Source organism: Triturus cristatus, chromosome 5_2 (genome assembly GCF_964204655.1).
Source record: "Triturus cristatus chromosome 5_2, aTriCri1.1, whole genome shotgun sequence".
In the NCBI taxonomy this organism is placed as follows: domain Eukaryota; kingdom Metazoa; phylum Chordata; class Amphibia; order Caudata; family Salamandridae; genus Triturus; species Triturus cristatus.
The window spans coordinates 803,445,384-803,471,641 of NC_140588.1; the positions used below are offsets into that span (position 1 = coordinate 803,445,384).

The 26,258-nt window shown below is 45.4% G+C and overlaps 1 protein-coding gene across 3 annotated transcripts in view; it reads left to right on the forward strand.

The window, feature by feature from the left end:
- The window catches only part of MCF2 (MCF.2 cell line derived transforming sequence), an 830,978-nt gene that overhangs the window by 637,402 nt on the left and 167,318 nt on the right, over positions 1–26,258 (forward strand). For all 3 annotated transcript variants that reach the window (XM_085607961.1, XM_085607960.1, XM_085607962.1), the window contains one exon: positions 13,372–13,497. In XM_085607961.1, the coding sequence (XP_085464087.1) occupies positions 13,372–13,497 (126 nt within the window). The remainder of the gene's footprint in view (positions 1–13,371; positions 13,498–26,258) is intronic.

Sequence of the window (26,258 nt, forward strand, 5' to 3'; positions counted from 1 at the left end):
GCCGCATCACGGCCGTGCAGGAGCCTACCACTGCCGACACCTGGGGGGCCATAGAGAGAGCCGCATCGATCTGAATCTGCTGCACTTTGCATGTGTGACCTGTGAAATGGAAATTGGGAGGTTGAACCCCCTTCACTTAATATTCGAGGAGCGAATGATCTCAAGCAATCATAAGACTGCTTCCCTTTGGTAGCTCAAGGAACATAACAAAGCTGAAGTTGACATTCCTGTGAAGAATCCCACCTGATCAGTGGCAGCTGGACCTAAACTGAACTTTGCTGTTGCCCTCTGTCTGACACCCTGAGAGTTTCTAAGTACTCCCTCTGAGATTTGGGGGCCTTAGAACCGTATTCCTGTGATTGTTTAGGCACTAAAAGAAGTGTGGCACTTTTTCAAAACTTTTGCTCCAGAGCTTACTGGCATGTACCAGCAATTTCACTGCTTCAAACTGAATTTCGGATTTTTCACACACGGAGAAGAGAATTTCATGAGAAAATCAACAAAGTCCATTTTTGGATTGTGGTTTAGACATTTTCTCGAACTTCTCTACCTCTAGGCTGTAGTGGGGCCACTCTGTTTGGTGCATCTGACACACGCTCCATCACAGTCAGCCTCACATTTCTGCAAGGGCCTGATCTACCACGACCATTGACTACCTTTGACGTTTTTTGCTCCACAGCTCTATTTAGCCTCATTGGACTTTTATTGTTTTGGCATCATTTTGCTTTCTAATTTTTCTCTCTTTTTATAAATGAGTGTTTTTTTTTGTTGTGTTGCATTTTTGACTCTGATTTGTTTTGTCCTTCTAAATGCTTTACACATTCTCTAAGTTAAGCCTGTCTGCTCTGTACCACTGGGGTCGAACTCAGGTTTAATTTACTGAAAACTTTGAGTGTACCTTTCCAGACAGTGGCTTTATCACTTGTGGTGCACAAAATTCCAATCCAACTAATAAACTACTTTCTCACAATCAGCATAAATCTGGGATATGGAGGCCATTAAGACTTAGCAACACATTCGGTTTGGGCATCCTAAAAAAAAAAGAAAATAAGTTAGTTTGCTGAATTTGCCTTTAGGCTCGGGATTTTCTTCAGATGGAAATTGTTTGTGTACCTTTCTAGTGCTTCTGAGTAAGGCACAAAGCTGACAGATGCTTTTGAAGCTAATTTGTTGATTGTCGGCTCCTATTAAAGGAAACTCTTCTAGGTTTTACTGCAGAGTTGCACATGTGGTTTCTCGTTCAGTATCAAGAGTGCTGTTTCTTTGCTGAAATGGACTACTTGTTTTTGCAATCAGTATTATGTATAAAAACTACTTGTGCTAATTTAACATGGTTATTTTATGTATTGAGTACTACGTACTGTATTTCTTTGTACCGAAGTAGTGCATCTTGTGTTCCTTCCCCTGCACCTGTTCTGGCTGTGGTGTCACACGCATGTAGGAGACACAGTGTTGCTAAACAAGGAGTGGGAGACTAAACCACACCCCTGCCCTAGCATCCAGTGGAGGCACTCCTACTACCACAGTCCACAATCTCACAAAAACATTGATACCCCGGAGATAGCCTGGAGTCTTACCCACAAACTATGGCAACCCTGCTGGCTCAGCGTTCCTTGCTTCTACAAGTCACCTCATTTATAGGTAATCCCGGACCTCTGATATACATCCGTAGCAAAATTGTTGTCCAGAGATTTTCATTTTTGATTTGTGTTTTTGGATCATTAAAGAAGTAATTTGACTGGGATGGACATTGCTTATCTAGGCCTAATTTTTCTTGACGACATTTTAAAAAATGGTGGATGTGTTGCAGTGATGATGTAATATGTCTGGAACCATGATACCTATATACTTCATTTTGGTGTCAAAACATAGGTTTTGGGGGTCAAGTAGTTTTGTAGAGACAGAAAACATCTCATCAGAGCAACCCTTTTGCCATTTTCCAAACGGGCAGCTCTAATGAGGAAGGACAGACATATATAGAAAGGAAACAAACAACAATGGTTTTTAATCCTTTTTCTGTATACACCAAACAATGTTTATGATCTGAATATGAAAAAAAATGTTTATCGCTCCTGTTTTATAAACCTTTTTATAGTAAACTTAATTTATTTGCTATTGCCAATAGCTCATGGTACAATTGCAGAATGATGAACATTTGAGGAGAGCATATTGACAGGGACATCTTTTTATAGCACAGGTTTTGCCAGTACATGTACGTGTTAAGTTCTGAGGGTACAGGCTTTAGAAATGTGTAGATTTTAGCACACCATCAATATTTTCCCAACCATATTCACACAGATCTTTCTCTACATATGCTTGATCCAAAATATTTACACATCTTCTGTCTAGTAGACAATCTTTCAATGTGTCTGCGCACAGAATATGATGTCGATGGAATGTCTCTTGAACTCACTGTACCGAAGATCGTCAAGTGTGTGACAGAACTCGTTTTTCACACACACGCAAGGTATTTTTCTATGTCTTTAAAGTCATATTCTTCTTCTGCCTCAGTAAATCCTTTTAGAAACTTCACAGGTTAAGCAGTTAATGCTCCAAACTTTGTTCTAATGATGCTCATTGTGTCATCGCCCATAAGAATATATGCCTTGATTAGAACACTGGGCATCTCTGGGTCAGATTTCTTGTACAGAATGTGAAGTGGGATTAAGTGTCTTTTCTGGTCTGTTCCATAACGTATCCTTGACTTATGAAAATTGCAGCAAATTTAAGTATCACAATAACATCTGTGTCATTTGACAGTACAATGACTCGATTTGAGTAGGCAAACACCCTACTCAACATGCGACACAACACAAAGGTCAGCTTCCTCCAATTTGCTGTGAAGTTCTTGAACAATATGGCCCAAAGCTTTTGAATATATCTCTGCAGGCACCAACTCGTTATTGACAATCATTTCACTTGCAATAATTGGAATGTCAGTGTTCACTGAAGCATCAGCAATGTTTTGTTGAGTTAACAAGTTCATCTTGTTTGATGTTGATGGCCAGAATTTATCAAGTTGCACAGGTATAGGTGTTGATGTTTTGATGCAGGCAAGGTCAGTTGTTCCACTAGTGGACATTCATCTTATTCTCTCTCATTCTTTGATAGTTCGTTAAAGAAAACTGTCAAAGACAATGTGCAGTTGTTGCAAGCTGCACAATGACTTTGATATCTGTAAAACGGACTGAATTACCTCTTCGAAGTTTTGCATGTATGAAATCTTGACCATTCGCAATTGTGGCATATAGCCAACAACAGCAGTTTTCAATGCTGACACCTTTTTGAATTGAAATTCTTCAGGTGAAAGTTTTTTTCCAAGGTCTTGTACAAGTTTGTACTTCACTGGTTTGATTTCAGGATCCCCATCAAATAATGTGCTTGTTGGAAGAAGATCATGTGTCAGAATGTCCTTGATAAATAAATGTACTCATTTCTTTTGCTACATCCATCCCTCTATGTGGCTGCAAAAGTTGTTTTCTTGTTACCTGTTTTGTAGTGGCTGGTTGGATGAAACTTTCACTATAGCAATTAAAGTGTGGAAGTTTAGCTTTAGTGATTATGTCAAACAGCCTTTTCTTTTTCAATAAAAATCTCTCCAGCTTCAGTTCTGCGTATAAATTCGATCCATGTTTCCAGAACATCTGGTAGATGTGTTATCCACATAAAGTTTGGTCACAAAGTTGTGTAGTCACACAGGCTCAGTCATTTCAATAGGGTTTCCATGCTGCTGTATGAAATGAAGAATGCTGTCAACATGTTTAATAAAATGTTCTCTCTTTCCCATAAGTTTGTGGTGAGGAACAGTTTCACAATGGTCCATTTATTTTGAATTTGTCATCTCTCTGAAAACATTGAAAATGGAAAGGACTTCATGGAAAACTGGCTGTCATTGAGCAACTTATTCACTTTTACGTGTCTGACCAACAATTCCCTTTGGAGCTTTTCTGTGATCTCTGGATTGCCTGTTCCAGTTTCATATCTGGAGCCACAGCATTGAACCTTCCCTCTGTCTTTCACCACAAAATGTCTTTGGATGAATTTTCTGTGGAGGTATGATTTTTCCGCCTCTAGCTTCATCAGTCTTTCCAAACACCAGGACCCATATCTCAGGTAGTTTATGCAATCGAAATTCATAAAACACAGTAATCAGTGACTCCACAGTCCTCATGTGCAGCTTCATGTGTAAAACATTTTCCCAGCACTTGCAAAGTTCTGATTTTTCATCACATTGTTTGACAAACTCTATGAACTTGGTTTTCAGGTTGTCTGATTTTAGTGAATTGCACATTGCCTGGCTTTGCATTATATCTTTTGAATTAAGTTCGCCCTGTCCACTCTGATAAGATATGCAAAACCTAAGTTGTCATTTTTGTGCCAGAAAGTATTCCAATGCAATGTTTCTATAGCCTCAAATATGATGAGCATACCTTGAAACACATTAACATAATGAGTTCTGTTCAATACTGAATGCACAGTTTTGCTTCAAAATATTTTAGTCTCAATAAATGCATTGTCTATGCCACATCCACTGAGATAACTTCCTGCACACTGCAACACAACCTTTGTTATGTGCAAACAGTGGTCGAAGTGGGCGGGATTGGCAGGGCACGGCGTGCCCCTACTTCTTTAATACGATAGAGTCCGTTCCCATACTTTTTATTTTAAACATGCGGTCCTGGATGGCAGAAATAGCCAAGGCCTACCGATAAGGCTCGGCGTTTGGGGACAGACGGTTGGGCAGAGAAGGAAAAGGGCTCTATCTTTTCCTTCTTGTCCCGAAAAGACAAGGACAGTGTCCACTTCTCCTGCTCTGCCGCTGCCCCCTCTATTTCTTACTCTTCCTCCCCCTCTTTCTCTCGCTCCTCCTCACTTACTGAGAACCGTGACTTCAAGAAACGGTCCTCACCCTCTCTTTCCTCCTTTTGTTTATTTGTTCCCCTGTGAAATGGATCCAAAAAAGAAAAAAACACTTTGCTGGAAATGTCGTCTTTTTTTGACGTTTTTCTATTCCAAAGTGCAGCCTCAGGAATAAAAAGTTCACAATATGAAATATAAAAAATGAAAAAATAAAGCAAGACAGAGTGGTTGTAAACTGGCCAGATTGATTTTATGCACACCCAAACATATCAGCATCACTTGACAGAGTTTGCCATGAAGCGCTACTTTTATTTTCTTGTCTTTCTTTGAACAGCATTATTTTACCCAGATGGGGAAATGCACCAATCCTGGAGGTACTGCAATGCCTGATGTGCAATGTGAATTGAAAAACAAAATGTGTACCTCTGTGTTCATGGATGTGGCCTTTTTAAAAGCAATGGACATTAAAACGGGTCCCTTCCTGCCCTTAACTTTTCAGGCAAAAGCACTCACTGATTTCTAATTACTGAGTGTAAAAGTGTTAAGGTAACTATGTTTTTCCTGCTTACAGTTTCACATGCATTACCTAATCTTGCATTCCCTACGAGTGTTTGCTTTTTCCAGGATGTTGATACTTTTTTTAGGCAGCATATTACTCTTGTCTAGTGCATAATTTGAATCCAGTCGCATCCAGGTGTATATAGAGGGGCAGAATTGGGTTGTAGTTGAAGGCAGTGCGAGTTTCTTTCAGTGGGACAGTATGGTGTTCAGTGAGGAACAGGATGTGGCTCTACAGTCAGAGTTGCCGAATTTGGAACTAGGGAATCAGGTTCAGCCTTCATGACCAGTCCACCTGACCACTCTGCTGTGGGAGCACATTCCCGTGCTAGACCTTAGAAGACCCCGCAAGACCTTCGAAGCCCTGGTGTCGTGGCACCAGCAGGTGGACCCTAGAGGTGGCAAGTGTGGGTTAACCTTGAAGGCTTGTCCACCACAATCCATACTGAAGGTCACCTCCAGTCTAGCGGACAGGCTACGAAGCAGCACACCCTAGAGCAACAGTGACTCTGTCACTAAGGTCACAGGACCCTTGAGAAGGCCTGGCTCTAGGTCAGTGCGACTGGTGTGACCGCACCGGGCACTGACTTTGGGTGGGGTAGTCAGCAACAATAAAAAAATCATGATAACTCCGGTGATCCGTGTTCTTCCTAGAGGGAGGTCAGAGTTCTGTCTAGTGGAAGTTTTGGCTCATGGAAAGGTAGCGCAGAGGGTTAATGTGCCTGCTCTGTTCCATGCTGATCACAAAGTTCATATAATGTAAATAGATCAGTGGGTTACTGCTTTTGTCAGAGAGAGCATTTTGTTACTTGCAGTTTATAAGTTAAAATCCTAACATAGAACAGTGAGCTATTAACTGTCATCCAAGAGCTGCATGCAAACTGCAAGGTATAAATTAGACAGTTACGTTTTTTCCCTCCAGTCTTTGATCAACCTAAGGTTGCAAAAAGTGTTCATTTGGATAGAACTCAATTCTGATTATTAAAGAGAGCCCCCAACCATGGTATTATGTTGTGGTCTGAGTTTGTGTTTCTCCAGATCAATCACTATTAAGCTATACTGGCCACTAGTATGGTTGTCATGTGACTCCTACACCTTGTATTCCTTAGTCTTATGTAACGTTTCCTATACAGTGATTTACACATGTATAATTGATTGTCTCCCTGTAATGTGTGTGATGTAAAGTGCTCTGACACCCTACACTGGTATGAGTGGTGCTGTAAATCAAATTGAATGCATCTGAGAGAGAGTGTGGCTATGAAGACTTGTAGGCACTGTTAAAGGGTGGTAGTGAGGGAATCCATGGCGGAGGTGGTCATTGGGGGGCACCAACAAACCTTGCTGCACAGGGAGCCACCAGTGCTAAAGCCAGCCCTGCCCTTGAGGCCAGTCTGCTTCACCCATTGATACCTCCTTTGGCCTTGTTTCAGCAGTAGTAGCTGCAACTCATCAGGGATCGGCAATACAGGATTTGCACGCACACCAAACTAATCATGCAAACTTCACTTTTTCTCTACTTCATGCACAAGCACTTTTAACATGTGCTGCCTGCTTTGGGGCCACTGGAATTATGCAGCAAAGGAGGACAAAATGACACCGCGGTGTTGACTAAATCATGCAGCAAAAAAAAGCATAATAGGCTGCTCTTCGAATGCAGCATGCACATTTCGATTTTTTTTTTTTTTTAGAGCTGTGAATACTGTTGCACAGTTTGTGACTGGAGATGGTATTACAAGTAAAAACCTTGTTCATCCTTCAGTCCACACCAATTAAGCAATGTGATAAATTCAGTTGAATCAGCTTAGAGGACTGCAGCATCAGATAAAAGAAGATCCATGTCCTCAGCCACTTTGAAACATTCTGGTAAACTGGGACGTGTTGATGGTTTGTATTGATTTTGCACACTTTGGCAAGACAGTTAGGTTATAAGTTTGCAGCTTGGTTTGTTTATGCTGATAGCTGACACAGCTTGTTTTCCTGCAGCTACTTCATTGGTACATATTGAAAAAGCACCATGGCAGTATCATGTGTGCTGGCTGTTCCAGACAAAGAACAGCTTGTCTTCAACATCAAAATTATCAAAGGGCAGCAATTGTAAATCCATTCCTGGTAAAATGAGTTGAGATGGGGTTCTGTCGGTTTCACAAGATTTTACAGCATGAGTTGCTAACCTGTCCCTTTTCCGTACTATGTCATTATAACTTGTTGATACACCAATCCTATTCATTGAAATGATTTGCTGTCTACTTTTGCACTTGTCCTAGATTGCGTGGGCAGTCATCATGTGTAGCAGAGTTTCCTTTTTGCCGTGAAGTAATTGAGAAAACATGATTTGGGAAAGACAGTACATTTGCACAGGTTCATCGGCTTGTCTTCCACTTCTTCACTTAAATCTTCAAAGCCATCATCAATGTTGTCGGCTTCTGTTCCTAACTCTAGAACGTTAGTTTGTAATAGTTTTGCTCTGCTCATATCAAACAATGATGTAAAAAAATGTTAAGACAACATCGACATTCTTGTTGACTCCCATGATTTGCGGAGTTCTGGGACATCACAACATTTGTCATTAAGTCCAAAATCAAAAATTTTCAGGACGTTTCTTAAAATGGTTCCTGATGATTTTACTGCATCCTGTGATCTTATTTTGGCAGCAAGAACTTCAGGAGTCAAATCAGCTTAGAACACCATAAGTGGCTCATTCATTTTGTTAGACTAACAAAACGAACTCTGTCATGGTACATGTTCACCTGAAAAATCTTCATTTCATTGTTATGAATCAATACAGTTTCATCAATGTTGACCGTTCTTTCTCTGATCTCACTGAGTGTGAACCCGTTGCCATGACTCAAGAGTGGCTTTAAACCTTTATTTGCTTTTTCAAAGAGTGCAAACTTAACTGAAGGCTGGTGGTTACATTGCTGCTGGGAGCTCAATGTACATTTATATTTTTGAATGTGTGCATGCATGCAGTTCCATTGGGCATACAAATCTGCTGCAAATACGTTCACCTTGCAGTTTATATCAGCTACTCGACTGAAAACTTCAAGTTGGATAAACTAGCTGCTGATAAAAACATGTTTGCCCTTTGAGACTTACATGCTCTGTACTTTCGTCAATCCCTTTGAACCATGTTCTGGCTTAACCACAGATAACACATTGAAGATCCTCTGCTTTCTGATCAGTTGTTGGAGGTGGACGAGAGGTAGCCATCGATCTTCTACATAGATGGGCATTGGGTTTGGTTGTCGTCGCTTTCTCAAAAGACTCTAATTCCTTTTGTGATTCACAGCTCTTTCTGCTATTTTTGATGAATTTTTTCAAAGCTTTTTTAATTGTTTAGGACTTGTAGCACTTGTTGTTACACTGGTAAAATATTTGACCCTCTTCACCCATCTGTTTCAATCTTTTGTGAACTTCGTCTTGCCATTTTTCTGCAGCATCTCAAACTCTCTTCTGTCCAGCCACAGTTGATGTTGGCGTTTCTTTCGTATTTGTTGCCATATGACACATTTTTCTTTGTTAAAGGAGTGCTCAGATTTTGTAGTTAGCAACTGTTAGAGCTAGCTTTTTCAGGGGGTTTACCCCCAGACTTTTTACTTTTTACTTTTTGGCCTCCTGTTGTTGACCCTGGTTTTGTTGGTTCTAGGACTCTGGGCACTTTACCACTGCTATTTACTGCTAAAGTGCATATGCTTTCCAGGTAAATTATGTTTCTGGATTGGTGTTTCCATGTTTGCTTATTTGATTTACTGCTAAGCCCCTAGTATAGTGCACTTTGAGTGCCGGGGCCTGTATATCAAATGCTACTAGTGGGCCTGCAGCACTGGTTGTGCCACCCACATAAGTAGCCCTGTAGAGGTTTCTCAGCCCTGTCATTGCAGTGTCTGCGTGCAGTTTTTACTGCCATGTCAACTTGGCAAGTGCACCCACTTGCAGGGCCCTAACCTTCCATTTTCTTACATGTGAGTCACCCCTAAGGCAAGCCCAAGGTACCCCCATGGGCAGGGTGCAGGGTATGTGAAAGGTAGGACAATATACTGGTGTGTGTGACATGTCCTGATAGTGAAATGCAGTGTAATTCGTGTTTCACTAGTGAAAGGCTATCTGTCCCATAGGAGAGAATGGGAAATACTTTGTAACATCTTACAAGATGAAGGAATGGAGTCTAGTATGCCTCTACTCAGAATGCAATTTTTTTTATTTTTAGTAAGGATGATTTTTTTCTGTTGTGTGTTTGAAAATACCACTTTTAGAAAGTGGGTATTTTCTTGGTTGTGGGTTGACTGTCTGGCTTTGGATTGACAGGAGCTGGGTTTGGGCCTTCTCTTCAGACAGCCACTGGGAGGGGGGTTTGATGTATGCCCTGCCTCTCCTGGATGAGTCAGGTCTGTACTGAATAGACATGGGAGGGGATTACCTTGCACCTGAATGGGCCTGGTCTGCCTTGGACAATGCTGTCTCCAACTCCTGCCAGGACGCTGGGCCAGATAGGACAGAACTGGTTTGGACTGAGCACAGACACTCTCTGCCACAAGAGAATAAAGGGAAATGTGGTACAGTAGAGCTTGCCTCCTGTTCAAGAAGTCTCAGGAACAGCAAAGACTTCACCTTCCTCTGGGTATACCACCTCTGGGACAGCGTGTCTCAGTTGCCACAGAGGGAAACCGCAACCCGACGCTGCCGCCAAGAACGCCAGCGGTTCCGTGACCTGAAGGCACTGCAGGGGGCACTGCCGCACTTCGCACCGCAACCCTAGTCTAACCGGCGACGATGACCACCACCGAGCCGCTGCTTGCACCGCGACCTGTGGAAACCGCACTCCGCACCGCCTCGCTTCACTCCACCGCCCTGGTCTCACTGACTCCGCCATTGCCAGATGACATAATCGCTGTGGTCTGGGGGCACTGCTTCAAAGCCACATGAAGCAATACCCCATGCCACACCACACCCATAGGCCCACCGACGCCAGCCCCATCAACAGCTGATTTTTGTCGACACATGCAGCTTGCACCATGAACGTCAGCACCTCCTTGCTTCACACTGCAGTCCCGGTCTCACCGACACCACTGGATAACCGCCACTGAGACCCTGCCTGCACTGCGACCCGAGGTCACCACACGCCTCCGCTTCATACCGCACGACCACTGCCGCTGGCCCACACAAAAGGTACTGTTTATACATTTTCTGACATCGAAGCCGGTCCGCACCGACACGGTCAACTGAAAATGTTGGATTGGTTGTTTCCAGCACTACGGTATCTCCTGACAGAGCTACCGACTTCAAGGCACTGCATTTTTAAGGTTATTCTTGCAAAGTGCATATTTTGATTATTGTATGTTGGATTTTTAGATTTGTGATCTTGTTTTACACAGATTCATATTGGATATTCTTCCACACTGGTGTGTTGTTCTTTTGTAGTGTTTTCACTGTGTTACTTTGTTATGTGCAAATGCTTCACACTGTCTCCAAGCTACCAAGGGGGTGAGCAATGGTTATTTCAGTAGTGTCTCTCCCTTATCCTGACTAGGAAGACGGGTCCCTACATGGACAGGGTAACAACCTACTAACTAGAGACTTTCATTTCTAACAGCAACACTCTGTCAGGAGGTAAAGATCCTCTGCTACCACCTGCTTTGCTCATGTTTACGAATTTGTATCTACGGAAAACCTGAATCAAAAACAATATTAAAATAAATTACCAATATGATGGCTAAAACTCATCATCATAGAGCTGCCATTTTGGAAAATGGTGGGAGGGTTGCTCTGAGGACTTATTTTCTGTCTCTATACGACTACTTGACCCCCAAAACTTTTGTTTTGACACCAAAATGAAGTATATAGGTCTCATGGTTTCTGAAATATTCCATTTTCACTGCACCACATCTGCCATTTTTAAAAATGTTGTTCCCGAAATTGTCAGCCCAGAGTGGCAATGTCTACCCCAGCTGAATTATTTCTCTAATGATACAAAAATACAAAGCAAAACTGAAAATCTCTAGACAACAAGTTTTTGTGGAGGTATAGTAAGGGGTCAGTACTTAGAGGTGAGGAAAGAGCTTGGATAATTAAGAGCTTGGATAATTACTTACCACTTATGCCAATTAAAGCGGGTGGATCAGAGAACGGAGCATGGCACACTGCCAGAAGCTGTCATCCTGCAGCTTTTGCTTATTTATGTACTCCTGCCTCATTATTGAGCTCCGTTCCGACCCCATATTGGCCACGTTATTTTGAGCATGGCAAGTTGGCAGAAGGGAATATAGTATAACAACTAGAGAGGCATTTGCAGCTTGCGGCTTAGATTCAGGTAGCGTCAGATTGCTAAAGGCATAGTGCTAGAGTGGGTTCGTGCCACAGTTTTGTGGCTTACGCACAGAGGCTTCCCCTTTCCTCAAGCTCTCTTCTTTGACTTCCCCCCCCCCCCCCCCACTTTCTAAATAGACCTGCATCAATAAACCCAAGGGAACATAAAAATCCTGAATCAGTTTCCTCCACATTTGGGCATTTTAATTATTTTTACCTTGGTTACTTTTCCTCAGTTATTGATGCCTGCAGACCATGCCTCTATACCAAAGAAGTGGAGAGTGACGCTGAGGATGTGGGACAGTGAAGTTGTGATGCCAAAAGTCCAGATGCCAGAGATGGTCTGCATTACTACTTTAGTGATATGCAGGCACAACACATGAAGAATACCCTAGTTGTGGGACACCTTCACAGCTTTCCTTCCAAACAGCAGCAGACGATTCCAGAACTGGATTAAGATAGGACTTGCCTCACCTACTCTCTTTGAGGCCGCAACTTCCTGAATTATACAGAGAACCATGATGCACTTAACCATGATTTGTCAACATTGTCTCTGTCTTAAGGCAGGCTAGTCATCAGATGACCGCTAGGTTTGCGTTAATCTTTATTTTATTTCCCTCCTCCGCTTGAGATGAGGTCATAGACTTGGGGAGAGGAGTTGGCCTAATGGCTAGGGCTGTCGCCCTCGAATCTGGAGAACTGGGTTCGAGTCTCGGCAATGACAGCTGAAAATCCTGTGATTATGGGCAAATCACTTAATCTCCCCGTGCCTAACAAAAATGAGTGTGTCCTCATGTAATGCAATTGGTGCTATGTAAGCACTCTGATACCCGATTTGGGTCAAGTTCGCGCTTTATAAAACTCTGTAAAAAAAAAAAAAAAAAAATAGAACATGAGCTCTTCCTCAATGTCTTTGCCTCAGCTTTGTGTTTTACCTCCATCCCATAAGTGATCCAGAATGAAATCTAATGCCAACTTTAATAAATATATGTGTCCTTAGTGTAAACCCCTTAAAAGCTTACTGGATGCTATGCCTTCCACAAACCAAACACATAGCTCCTTAAGTTGATATCCTGGTAAAAGCCCTGGTTTCTATATCATGCTTCTCGTGCCTTGCATTTACCGTCCTGTCCGTTTCCGCCTATTCATGTATACCCTGTTGACCACACAAACATCTATGTTAACGATTCAGAAAGATAGAATTTCAGAGGAGGGCAGGAAGCACTCTTTAGAGGTACATCCCTAACTCCTTAGTCTAAATGTGATTTCCAGTTCACATCCCCCGAATAAAGAGATAGAAATTGTGTTCTTGCTTTGGCAGTCAATATTTTGAATCGTTTATGTACATGTTCCCTTTCCCACAATTTCACCTTATGCATGTTTAGCAGTATTATACCTTTTTGTTATGTTTTTTTTTACAAAAAGGCCAATGCCTCTAGAAATGTTGAAACCAATTCAGAAAATCTGGCATAATTCTATTTAGCATTCAATGTTTGCATTGAAGAGCTACTGAAAAACATTATGTACTTATATATATGTAGAAATACGTGTATAGTTTAACTTTCTAATATCTCCCCCCTGAAAATGGAATTCTGTGATATTTGTATGGAATGAATTTAAATGTTAACCATATTCTCTGCTTTGTTAAAGGAGCTACTGAAATTTAGCAATAACTCTGATGGAATTCAAGAATTACAAGAGGCTCTAGATTCCATGTTAGATTTGCTAAAATCGGTTAATGACTCCATGCATCAGACAGCCATAACAGGATATGATGTAAGTAAAACATCCTTTCTTTTCAACAATTAATAATTATGAAGGTGCTAAAAATATGATTGCCACTTTTTTCAAAAATATACATTTGCATCCTAATTCACCACAGTTGCAATTCTATGCTGAGCGCACAAAATGTTGCCTGCTCTTGAAGTGGTCCGTCACTAGCATTAAATCATTGTATGCTCTTGGGGCAAACCTTGTAAGGGCATATTCAATGTAGATGCCTGTGGAAATGAATAATACACAAAAAAGAACCACTAACAGAATATGGAAAAGGGTGCATTAAGTACCTATTCTATCAAACTAAGTATGCAGTTATTGTTATTGTTATTGTTATTTCCACTTGTAACGTGCTCGGCTACTCGTAAGTGTCCCGGCGCGAAACCCAAGGGGAGAGGAGAGCCAATCACGTGAAAAGATGTGTTTTGAGCTTCCTTTTGAATGCTGCAAGCTAGTGAGTGAGGCGAAGATCAAGGGGAAGTGCATTCCAGGCCTTGCTGGCTTTAACCACCATAGAACAGCCCCCGGCCCTCTGGAGTTTAAAGCACGGGACCGAGGCTAGGCATAGGGACGACGAGCGCAAGGCCCGCGCGGGGACATAAAAGGAAAAGCTCCTCTGGAGATAGAGGGGGCCCTGACCGTGGAGAGCACGATGGGCCATGACCAAGAATTTAAACTTGATCCTGGCCGCCACGGGTAGCCAATGAAGAGAGTGCAGGTGAGAAGTGACACTCTTCCTTGACGAAATACCCAGAAGCAATCTGGACGCCTTGTTCTGGACCACCTGCAGTTTTTTAATCATGTACCCAGGGGTCCCCACATATAAGGAATTGGCGTAATCCAGCCGAGAGAGAATCAAAGCACAGGTGATTGTTTCTCTGGCTGCCTGCAGAAGAAGAGGAAAAACATTCCTAAGGGTTTTAATAAGGCCAAATCAGCAGCCAGCAGTTTTCCTAATATGGGTGGAAAAAGAAAGATTCTCCTCGAACCAGACACCCAAGTTCTTAGCGGGCTGTCCCTCAGAAAGGGGAAGAGGAAGCTCCTGTGGCCACAGCTGTTCACGAAAATCGGTAGGAAAAGTGCCAAAAAGCAGGATCTTCGATTTTTGCTCATTACACTTGAGCTGAGCATCCGCCAGCTAGGTAAAGATGGAACGAAGGCACTGTTGGACCGCAAGGACCGAATTAGAAACTTTATCCCAAGTGAAGAGCAGCTGGGTGTCATCCGCATAGGCCAATACCTTCGCCCGAGAGGTTCAGCCAGATAGATCAGAGGCGTAACATAAATGTTAAAAAGCAAAGGGCTAAGGGAGGAGCTCTGCGGGACACCCGTGGTGACCGAGTGGAGGGAGGAATTGAAGGGAGGGAGCCAGATCTGCTCAGCCCGCTCCTCCAAAAAGGACCTAAGCCAGCCCCATACGGCCCCTGACACACCAATCTCAGCGAGGCAGGCCAAGAGAAGATCGTGAGGGACCGTATCGAAGGCCGCCGAGAGGTCCAGCAGAATCAGAGCTGCCCTACCCCCGGCATCAAGGCACGCCCGAATGGACTCCACAACCTCAACCAAGACCGTCTCAGTGCAGTGACCCGCACGAAACCCTGATTGAGCTGAGTGCAGAAGAGCCTCGGGCTCCACAAAATCGGTCAATTGTTTGTGCACCACCTTCTCACAGACCTTGGCTATAGCTGGCAAAGGAGAGATGGGACGATAATTGCCTGGGTTGAGTGGATCCAAAGATGGCTTTTTAAGCAGGCGAAGAATCTTCGCCTGCTTCCAACCCTGAGGTACCGCCATTGACTGTAAAGACAGATTGATAATCAAATTAACTTCAAGGTGGATACTCTCAGCAACATCGGCTAGAAGCCTGGCCGGGCAGGCATCTGCCGGAGAACCAGATTTCCGACCTCTAAGAATTTTAAGAGTTTCCAGCGGGTGAACTGGTCTAAAGGCAGACAGCATAGCAGAGGGGGGCACGGCTTGGCAAGTCCGCAGCCCTCCCTGAACGCCCTTGCCTGAAGAGAAGGAGGCCTGAATGGCTTTGATTTTATCTCTAAAGAACCCGGACAGAGTGTTTCACCAGTCAAACGAGGAGGGAGTAACACTCGCTTGAGCCAGCGGGGAGGTGAAACTCTGCACTATGGCAAAAATTTCTTTGGAGTTGTTCCTGGCAGCGTCAATGCGAGTCACAAAGAATTGACCTTTCGCCATAGAAATGGTGACATAATAGGTTCTTTGCATTGCTCTAAGTTTTGTTTTAGCCACAGGGCAGTAGCCACTCCTGCGCCACGCCCGCTCTAAGATTTTACACTCATGTTTAACCGCTTTAAGAGCGGGTGTAAACCATGGTTTGGAGGGTGTAGCTCTGGCCGGTCTAGTAGGTCGAAGGGAGGCGATCGAATTCACTGCTCTGGAGACCCAGCCCGTAAACCCTGACAGGCATTCCTCCAGACCCCCAGACCAAACAGGCCTGGCGGTATCCAAGGCTTGTACAAGTTCCAAATGATCCAATTTCCCAAGAGCAGGCTTCTGATAACAATGCACCCGAGTCTCAGCCTTGGAGACAGTCCAAGAAAAATAGGATATAAAGTGGTCTGACCAAGTCACTGGGAGAGGATCCCTTACAAGAATAGGAAAGTTAGAACAGATAGGGTCCAGTATGTGTCCGGCCCGATGGGTGGGAAGGCCGACGTGCTGGCTAAGTTGAGCCATATAAAGAGTATCCAACAGGTCAATCACCTCCCTATCCTCGGGTAGATCCATATGAAAGTTTGGTGTTGGGCGATCTGAATAGTGGGAGAACCTGACCGCACTAGAAGTAATCGCATCTCCCCAAGCCTGAAGGAAAGGACCAGCTGGTCCAGGGGGCCGATAGATCAGGGAAACACCAAGAGTGAAATGGGCTGACAAGCGGGCGCTAAAATCAAGCACCTCGCAGCTGGCCCAGGCCGTTGAGTCTCCCAAACGAATATCCCAGAGATCTTTATATATAACCGCAATTCCACCTCCCCTTGCCCCCTGGCGATCGACTCTCAGGATCCTATAACCCACAGGAGTAGCCAATGCAACTATGGGGGCAGAAGTAGAGTCGAGCCAGGTCTCTGTAAGGAACAGCATATCTAGCGAGCCGTCCTCCAGCAGCCCAAAAACGTCCACATGGTGTTTTTTAAGTGAGCGGACATTTATTAGCGCTGCCGAGAGCTGCACAGATTTAGCCCGCTCATTAGGACTACAGTTCACGTTGGATAAAAAAGCACAGCCCCCCCCCAACTGAAAACCGCAGATACTACAGGCCCCTAAAGGCCTCACTGCCACATCCAAAGTATGAGATCGCCGACAAGCCGCCACATCCAGGCCTCTAAGAAGATCACTAAGTAGGTAACATGTACTGTAGATTCCTGAGGCGGCAGAGTAGCGTGTCTGGCGCTGGTCGCTTTCTGGACGCTGACGGGCGCAGACGGGCTTGCCTTAGGCGCGCCTTTGGCGCGCCAGCGGCGCGCCCGCTGCGCATCCGTTCAGCGCGCATTAAATGCGCCCTGGTGCCGGAAAGCTAGAGCGCTAACCAGCGCTGACTGGCAAGATGGCGTCTCGAGGAGTAGATCAACCCTCCAACCCCCGCAGAAGTCGCCACAGAAATGAGGTAGAGAAATTGTGAGATTGTGCAAAATCTGCAATAATTTTTTATAGTGCGGGTATGTGGGTGGGAGCGGCGAGCAAACACACCGCTGGTCAAATAGCAGCAAACAGAAGTTAATTTTTAAAAAGCACAGTCAGTAAAACAAGGCAAGGTAAAAACACGCTATCACGTTAAATGTCTCACTGGACAATCAAGGTAAGCCCCTCAGGCGCAGCGCGTCCGTTGAGCGCGCATTAAATGCGCCCTGGTTCCGGAAACCTAGAGCGCTAACCAGCACTGACCGGCAAGATGGCGTCTCGAGGAGTAGATCAACCCTCCAACCCCTGCAGAGGTCGCCACAGCAATGAGGTAGAGAAATTGTGAGATTGTGCAAAATCTGCAATAATTTTTTATAGTGCGGGTATGTGGGTGGGAGCGGCGAGCAAACACACCGCTGGTCAAATAGCAGCAAACAGAAGTTAATTTTTAAAAAGCACAGTCAGTAAAACAAGGCAAGGTAAAAACACGCTATCACATTAAATGTCTCACTGGACAATCCAGGTAAGCCCCTCAGTTCTGATTAGAAGGAAATTAGAAAGATTGGACGGTATAACTAGATCTGTCCAAAGGTAGGAACCAGAGTCTCCTTTTTTTGGAACTAGGGCCCTAACACTCCAACTTGGTTGGCATGCTTCATCATAGGGCTTGCTCCTCGTCAGGCCGGCACTGCAATAACCGATGTGCACCCTAAAAGGGGCTCCTTGTCCGAGATCTTTTTGTTCCCAAGCCGAAATGTGAAGTGCAAGTGTAGGCACTTGAAGTGTAGATGAGTATGAAGAGTTTGTGAGTGGTGTGAAGGAAAAACTTTTTTTTAAAAGAATAAAGACTAAGTAGTACTCTTAAAACAATTTTTAATCTGTGAGTCCACTTGCCAGTTTGAAAACCGAATTAGCCCACCACCGACATAATATTCTGGTGCTTGCTGACATATGGAGGTCAACGTGTTTCTTGCTGAGTTAGTCACGAAAGTGATCTATTAGCATTTCATCAGGACCAGAAATCAAAATTCTATTTACACAGTGGTTGGCATCCTGGTTAGTATGACGTGTAGACCAAGCACTATAATAACCTAAATGTGAAGTACCTGTTGTACCGACCTACAGAAATAAATAATGGTACACATCCATAACATCTAAAACAGCATGCGGTAGAAGTCTTACCATGCTTTTAGTAGCAAAGTTGGTAAGGGACGCAGTGGAAAGGCAGGAAAGAGTGACAGGCAGGTGGCACATCTAGAGGCGAAAGCTGGCAGGGAGACTCAACAAACACCATGATTTAAAAACAAGATTCAAGACTTACCTAGATGGAATGGGTAACTACATCGAATGCTGTCAGAGGGAACGCTAAATTGTAGCGTCCTAATGTAGGAGAAAAAGGATTACGAGGTCAGCTTGGCGCAAAATATGTGCAGGAAATGGTCAGCCGCCGAGTTGATAGAGAGCTTAGCAGTGTATGAGCCGGTCTATAAATCTTGTGCGCCATGTTGGGAGTGGCCAGCCGACGTAAGGGTAATGGCAGCTGAGGCAAGTACAGGCCGGTCATGTCTGCCAAAACCTGAGTGCCATCTTGGAACTGGCGGCTGGCGAATGGAATGACAGAGGCAAGCAGGCAGGTCTTGCCTTAGTACGGGCCTCACAATGTGGAACAATAAACCTGGTGGACTGACAAGAGCGAGCAGGCAAGTGTTGTATCAATATAAGCTACACAATGAAATCGGGGCAGTGAATATTATGGAAACTGGGTCAGTGGCTATGGTACCATCACGGTTGGCCCTAAATGGCCAGAGGCCTGGGCAGAGGCTAATAATAATGGCCCCTCGAAGTGTGCAAAAAATAAAAGTATCTGTGTGGGACCATCTAAGATTCCAATGGTCACTGGAGGTAAAATGGTCATGTAAAATCATTAGATCAAAGGAGGGAGAATCCACACTGGGTAGGGCAACATTCGGGGGTGGGCCCAATTAGGAAGAGTTATGTCACAGACTGGACAGAAGGACCCAGTCAAGCTTGGTGTATCTAGACTTGATCTTCGAGGGAATAATAAATATATATAGACTCAGGAGGTCAAATAACTCTCTTTTTGTGTGATGGTCTAGAAGATAAGAACTAATGTAGGTAATGAGGAGTCTCTATTTGTATAGTGAGGACATTCCATGGAGTGAACTAAACAAGTAGAGCCTCCTCATTACCTACATTAGTTCTTATCTTCTGGACCATCACACTCAAAAAGGTTTTTTTTGCAGTTCCTCTCTCCCATTTGGTTGTAAGTGAACCTCAGGGTGCTTCCTCAGGTGGTTCTTCTGGTGGAAACCTTTGACCAGGCAGTCTGTCCTCTACTGGCCACCAGAACATAGTGATATAAATCCCCATCTATTTAGCGTAGGCCTACCATTGTTGATTCTGCCTTTCCTGATCCGCCATGCAAAACAGAATGTTGTGCAAGCCCAATAAACATGGCGGCCCGCTCATCATTCATCAGTAACGAAAGGGCATTAGGCACACTGGCATAGGCATTTTTATCACACTTATCCGCAGGAGGTGGCTGAAAAGCTGAGCCCGATTATGTTATTATTTCATAGGTATAAAAACAGGGAAAGTAATGTTGAGGTGAAGAGAAATGGAAGGGATGAAGAACAAAATCTGACTGCCCTCAATGAGGTGAACAGCTTATGGACTGATGAACAAGACGGAACTATTGTTAAGCATCCTTGAAAGGCCAATTATAAGTGTAGAATTGTCAGTTTACTAGGGTCAGTGAAAAATGACAGTTGAAAGGCAGGTGTACAGAAATATATCCTTCTGTTGTGTTGAACCTACTTTTCTGCAAGTGTTTTGACCTCTGCAGTGGCTGTGACCTTTCCACGGATGCTCTATTTGAAAGGACAGTTAATAGATCGAGCCTAGGCAGCGCTCGTGCGCTGTCGGCAAGACCTGTAGTATTCAGTAAACGAGGTAGCTCCCGCCTGCTGCTTACCATTTGTTCAGCGCAGTGTCGGTCTTCTTTGCTGCCGCATAATTGGTTTAGGCAGCGAACGTCACTTCCGTTCTTTTTCCAGTGCAGCACCGACCAAGTACAGTTTTGTTAAGCTTAGACAGCCTAAGTGTTATTTGGGGAACTCTTTTTTTAGTTAATTGCATTGCTGAATGCTTGTGTCAGTGCTTACGGCATGACTATGTCTTCCCCACCCACTACCACCCACCGTCTGTGTCGATCCCCCCACCGCCACCCGCCTATCGCTCCTTCTTTGTTCTTTCGTTTTTGTAAATAGCAATGTTTTGTTTATAGCACGGGGAATCTGGTTTCAGTTTCCTTGAACGCCGGAGAAGTGTTTGTTACTTCATTGCTTGTTAAGTAGGCAGCGGTTCCTCTTAACCTGAGGCTGATGGAGGCTTGTAGGTGTCCGTATTGTGGCCTCGTGGGGCACCGGCCTCAGCAGACAGTGAACTGCATCACCAAGTCGTGCAGAGAGCGGCTTTCGGCATTTAAAACTGTCAGCCTTACTAGCGGCATCCTCTTTATTTGTATCTGTGGTAGGAGTGAGGCATTGCCCTTACTGCAAGCCTGTGTAAGTGGTCCCGATCCTCACTAACTCTGCAGAAAGCCTATTCTAACTCATTCAATGTGACACAAACAAATGGGAAATGGGGAGTCGGAGTTTCGGGTTAAAGAAAGCATGTCCAGTCTTAGCTGCAGTGTGACTTGGGGGAGGGGGCATGAAGGAGGACCTCAGGAGGATATAGGATACAGGCAGCTGTAAATCTCCATGTGCACCATGTACGTGGTCTATACCAGCTTACAGAACTGCACCCATTGCAGTTCCGATCGCAGGTGGTAATTGCTGTTCAATGGAGATGCCAGGCTATTGAAAGGGACTGGCCCCTGTTTGTGCCCATTATAACGTAGTCTAGTCTGTTGAGGTGCTGCGGTTTTGGGAGGGCCGCCTGTAGCCCATACACGTGGTGTGCATTACAGCCTCCTGGTCATTTTACTGCCCCTCGGTGCCAGCACTCTGGGTGGTTAATTACAGTAAACACATCTGCAGATCAGTGGGCTGCGTAGTTTACATCCAGGCAATGTAGCTGTCTTAGCACCAAATCAATAGTCGTGCGCCGTGTGCCCTAATTATGGGGTGGCAGGCGGAGCCACAACTTACGCATCAGCAACTACACAGCTGTCTGTAGTGTGTCGCAGGTTTGGGGTACCCTCTCCACAGGAAGAGGGGGCTTGACTGTACTGCTGTGTCCCATACGTAATTGAGAGACTCTAGGTAGTGCCCACCACCCTTTGTTGCTGAGGGCGAGACTGTCAGTGCCGCACAAAGCCTCATCTGTTCTAAGGGTGCCCCAGGTGGTTTGTAGCATCTAAGTTTGAGCTGGTAGGACCAGCCGCCAATCCTGTGGTACCCGAGGTTGAAAAGATTGTCTTCAAGCTCGCAGCCACCGTATGCTCAAAGGTGAGCGTTATTCTGGCGGGGCTATCAGTAGGGGCAGCTCTGTTTTGGGATCTCCGTCTTGTTTGTACGATTTGTCTAACTGTCACCAACTTGTACAAAGATTTGAGTTTCATATTGTACAGATGCTTCTGTACTTAAACTTATTTTTCTCCAGCAATCTCCATCGCCACAGGGCCGATAGTAAAATGAGGCACAGCTGGATGCGTTTCTCTGGCACCTGTCCATGCTAGGTCCAAAATTATGTTATGGTCTTCTTTTCCGTTGTCCCGCTCGCCACATTCTAATGCTTAGCAGTGAAATGGCTGCCCATGCTGAAGGCATCAAGTACTGACAGGTTGCAACTGATTACCATTGTTTCGCTTTCAACATTGACAGTAATCTTAACAAATAATTCCGTCACAAGTATATATCTTGCCTAAATAAATCCACCTTTGTCTTATACACCTACACACTTTCTCACTCTTACTTTTTTTTCAAAGCACCCCGTACTCCCCCGAGCTGTTGGTTTTATTCCTTCTGGATGTTTCTAGGTCTGTTGCTGCTTGGTATACTTTCTGCAGGGGCCGTGCTAGGAAGAACTGTGGGGTTTCTTGCCTGCATGCAGTCCAGTCATGGAAGGTATAGGAAAGTTCCGCCTCATACGGCTGGATACTCTGAGCCGTACGAGGTGGAACTTGGAGGCGGATTGACAAGCGCTCAAGTTATGAAATTGATTCCGCATTTACTGCTGGCATTACCCAACGGTTGTCTAACTACGTGGACCGTTTGCCCCTAAACAATTGGATTTAAACTGGCGCAGCAGATTCAAGCTTCAGGTCATTGCTTTGAAGCGCAATTACCAGCGGAATTGCCCACACGGCCACAGAACTTATGTGGTCCATCACTCTTGACTAGGAATCTGCATCCCGCAAGTTATGGCGGGTATGTGACAAGGCCCCATACCTATCCAGGTTGCCCCACCCTGTCCTGAAGAAGACCCGCAAGGCCGAGGCTCGAACTACCCTCATGGCCATAAGAAGGGTAGAAACGTCGACGCCCCTGTAATTCGCCTGGACCCAGAACTCACTCCCAAACGTGCCACACAAGAATGTATTTCTATGTAAATTGAAATTGTAACAAGTTTGAGACTTCACTGAAAACGTGGCCAGACCTGATAGGACGGTGAATTACAACCAGTCCAGCTGTTTTAAAGTATTAAGTTTCCTTCCTTATGTCACTACTTTGAAGTCTCTCCTTCACCCCCTTACACTTGAGCACCCTTCTTCTACGCACGTTCCCTCTGGAGCAACCTCCTATACTCAATGATAAAGTACAGTTCAAAAATGTCTGATTTGTACACCATTTGGCATAAGAACAAAATGCATGGTGAATTAGACTATGGTTTGTTGCACTTCTTGGTTTCATTTTTGAATAATGTATTTAATACTATGAGCAGGTACATTGTGCTTAAGAATGCTCATGAAATTTGTTACTGAATGTACCAAACAGGAAATTGATTCATGTCTCTCCAAATGAAGGTCTAGGACCATTGTTTTTTGTATCATGCCCATAGAGTGGGCATCTCGTGGGTGTAGGAGTGATATTCTACCCAGGTTTGCGTGGCTATTCGATCAAGTCAGGAAATCTGGGTTAATTACCAACGGCCATTCAATGGGGTTGAGCCTCAGAAGGTTGTCAAGGCTGTGGAAACTGGTCCGAGTTCAGGATAGAAGAATGCAGAGTTTAGAAAGAGTATCTGTGTGCAATGGGGTCGGGGATGAGGAGGCCTCTGAGGGCATGTGTAAGAGTGGTTCTGAGTAGATTGTGTTTTGAGTGTAAATGACAAAGATTAGTTTGAATACAGAGAGGTCAAGTGACTCAGGTTCTGGATATGGCCAGAGGCTTGTAGATTCTGAGTGTAGTAGAGGTTTAACGATGTGTGGCGGGCCTGCCAGATATCGGGATATATTTTATGGTTGGTGTGTGTGTTCTCATTTGTGGATGCTTTTTCTGCATGATCAAATTTGTCATCTTTGTAGTGTGCTTTATTTCTGAAGCAAGGGAGGTATTTGCTATTAAGCTTGGTGGTTAGACGTGCGTGTGTGTGGAAGGTGGAGGCATGTGGAATGTGTGATGGAATCGTGAAATTTTGGAGCTGGTGTGTCTGTTTGAAAGGAGTATCAGTTGGAACGGAATCCGAGGAGGAGGCCTGTATTTCTGTAGTGCTTTGTCGCTCTTACCTACCACTTAATGACCTTCCTTATGAACCAACTTGGCAGTGGACTTGTCTGTTCTACACAGTATCAATAAAAATTGAGGTGCAAATTGGTTTGCGGAAAATATTAATCACATTTGCATATGAATTCCTCTATACCCTGGTGGTTCTCCTGCAGCTGCGCACTTCTCAGAGTGTGTGCACAGATGCACCAAGCCCAACCATCATTATTAAGGGTTTTAGATCTAGGTGAAGTTGGACTAGTTCTACCAAAGGTGAGGTGATTGTTGTCACTGGTTTGAGACAACTCCACACACAGCTCCCCAGCTAGGTGAGTGAAATGACGAAGGGCCATGGGAAAAAGAAAACTGTGGACACACAAATGAAGGGTGTGTGAGGAAGAAATGGGCTGTGGTTCCAGAAGAAAAGAGGGTGAGAAAAAATAAAGCAGTAGCACCTGAATTTAGATGGGGGCTTTGAGGGCTCTTTGATGACCAGCTGAAGAGTTTGAATACAATTTAAGCACCACATCTCTGAGGATGTATGAAGGCCAGCTGAAGGAGTGTCTAACGCCACCTGGGGGTTGATGATCTCTGCGGTCCAGCTATCTTTGTCTAAATGTGGAATCGGAGGGTTGGCTTGGACCACTCTGAGGGATGGTGTGTCCTTCGGTGATGGACAGGTGAGAGTCTATAAGAGCCTGCTGAAACGTCTCAGAGGTCTGGCTGCACTTCTGAGAGTAAATTGTGGTTGCCTGAAGGAAGACTGGTGATATCGGTGCTCCAGCTGAGGGTTTCCAAGTACTTGCTAGCATTGTCTGCAGGTAGGCAGAGCATTCCAGATTGGCTTCTGATGGCGACATCTGGGCTGCTGAAAGTGTGCCTAATACTGACTGGGTTATTTAATGACAAAATGGATTTGACTGAAGGCTGACAAATCCTTAGAAGCTTTAATGGCATGTGATAGATCTTTTAAAACTAGTTAGGGGTGTTTTATGGTGGGACATGTTGGTTCAGTGCATATGTGATGTCTGAAGGCAGCACCAATCGGATGTGGCTAGAGTGCTGAGGGCCTTTGAAGGCGAGATGATGGTCTTTGGGGTTATCTGGAGATGTCTGAGAGCCAATTGCGAGGCCTCTGAATCTCCATAAAACAGGCCGAAGAATGATCAAGAACAAGTGAGTTGGGGCGTGGCCATATTGATCGAGAGCTCCGCTGGCCCCAATTGTAATCCTGGCTTGATCCTGGTCCCATTCGTCACCACACTGATTCCCTGGCGACTGCTGGACACTGGAAGGCAGTGGTGTGCCTGACCAGCTCGATCGCGGCTCCCCGGTCCCGGATCGGAGACTTTCCTGGCGCGGTGCTCGGCGTGCGACCTCTCCTAAGATGGTGGCCACACGGTGGTGAGCGGGGCCGGAGAGCAGAGCTGTGGTTCTCCGGCTTGGCCTGATAACGGGAGGTGTGGACGGCTGCTGGCGGTGCCCGAGGCAGCGGAGATTCCATGCGGCCTAACTCCGGTCACGACAACGACGTCCCGCGACCACGCTGGGAGGCTTCGATGGCTATGGGTGCCTGAGGCCGGCGGCACGGGGGTCGGAGATCCGGGCTTCTCCCGAACGGAAGACCTCTGCGATCAACATCGGGCCGCTGCCTGCCTCCCGAAGCCCTGAGCTACTGCAGTGGTAAGATGACATCAGGAGGCCCCAGTCGGTAGGGTTCTGACCCCTGACTTGCTGCCCGAGAATTGCGGCGGCGGGGGCTCGATGCACTGGCCCTCCACCCTGATTTAGCCTGTGCCCTGCTACTGCTTTGACTGTGAGTCGCTGGCGGTGCCCCTGTCTCTACCTCCCTGCCTGCCAGCCACGCTGCCCTGGGACAATTGTTGTGGTGTGTACAGGACTGCGCGGAGGCGTCTGGCCCTCGACCGCTACGCCCGCCGTGGCAGGTGGCTCACAGAAGGACGGCACTGCAGTCTACCTTACAGAGTCGGCCAACCTCCTGCAAGAGTTGATGTTCTGCCTGGAGACCCCCGCAGCTGGGATGGTGATGGCCCTCCTCGCTTCTGCCCATGGCGCGTCCGGATGCTGAATCTGAGGAGAGGGTGACATCGGAGGTGAGGTCGCGGACGTCCTATCTCCTCTTTCTCCACCACGCTCTCACAGACCACCACGCTAGTGGAGGGGCTTGGGGGATGGTAACCCACGCAAAGGGCACCTCTTCTCTATCCTGTTGCCTGCTTTGAGCCCAGACACGTGACGGTGCTCTGTGCGTCTTCTGCCCGGGCCTACACCTGCATTCTGGACTCCCTCATCCCTTCTGATCGAGTAGACCTAGTGAGACGAGTTGAGGGTGAGTCGTCTGATCCCTGGGACTTGTGCAGTGCCCGTGGCCCAAGTGGTGACCGCCAGTCGAGCTGCACCCCTTTGCCCACTCAGCCG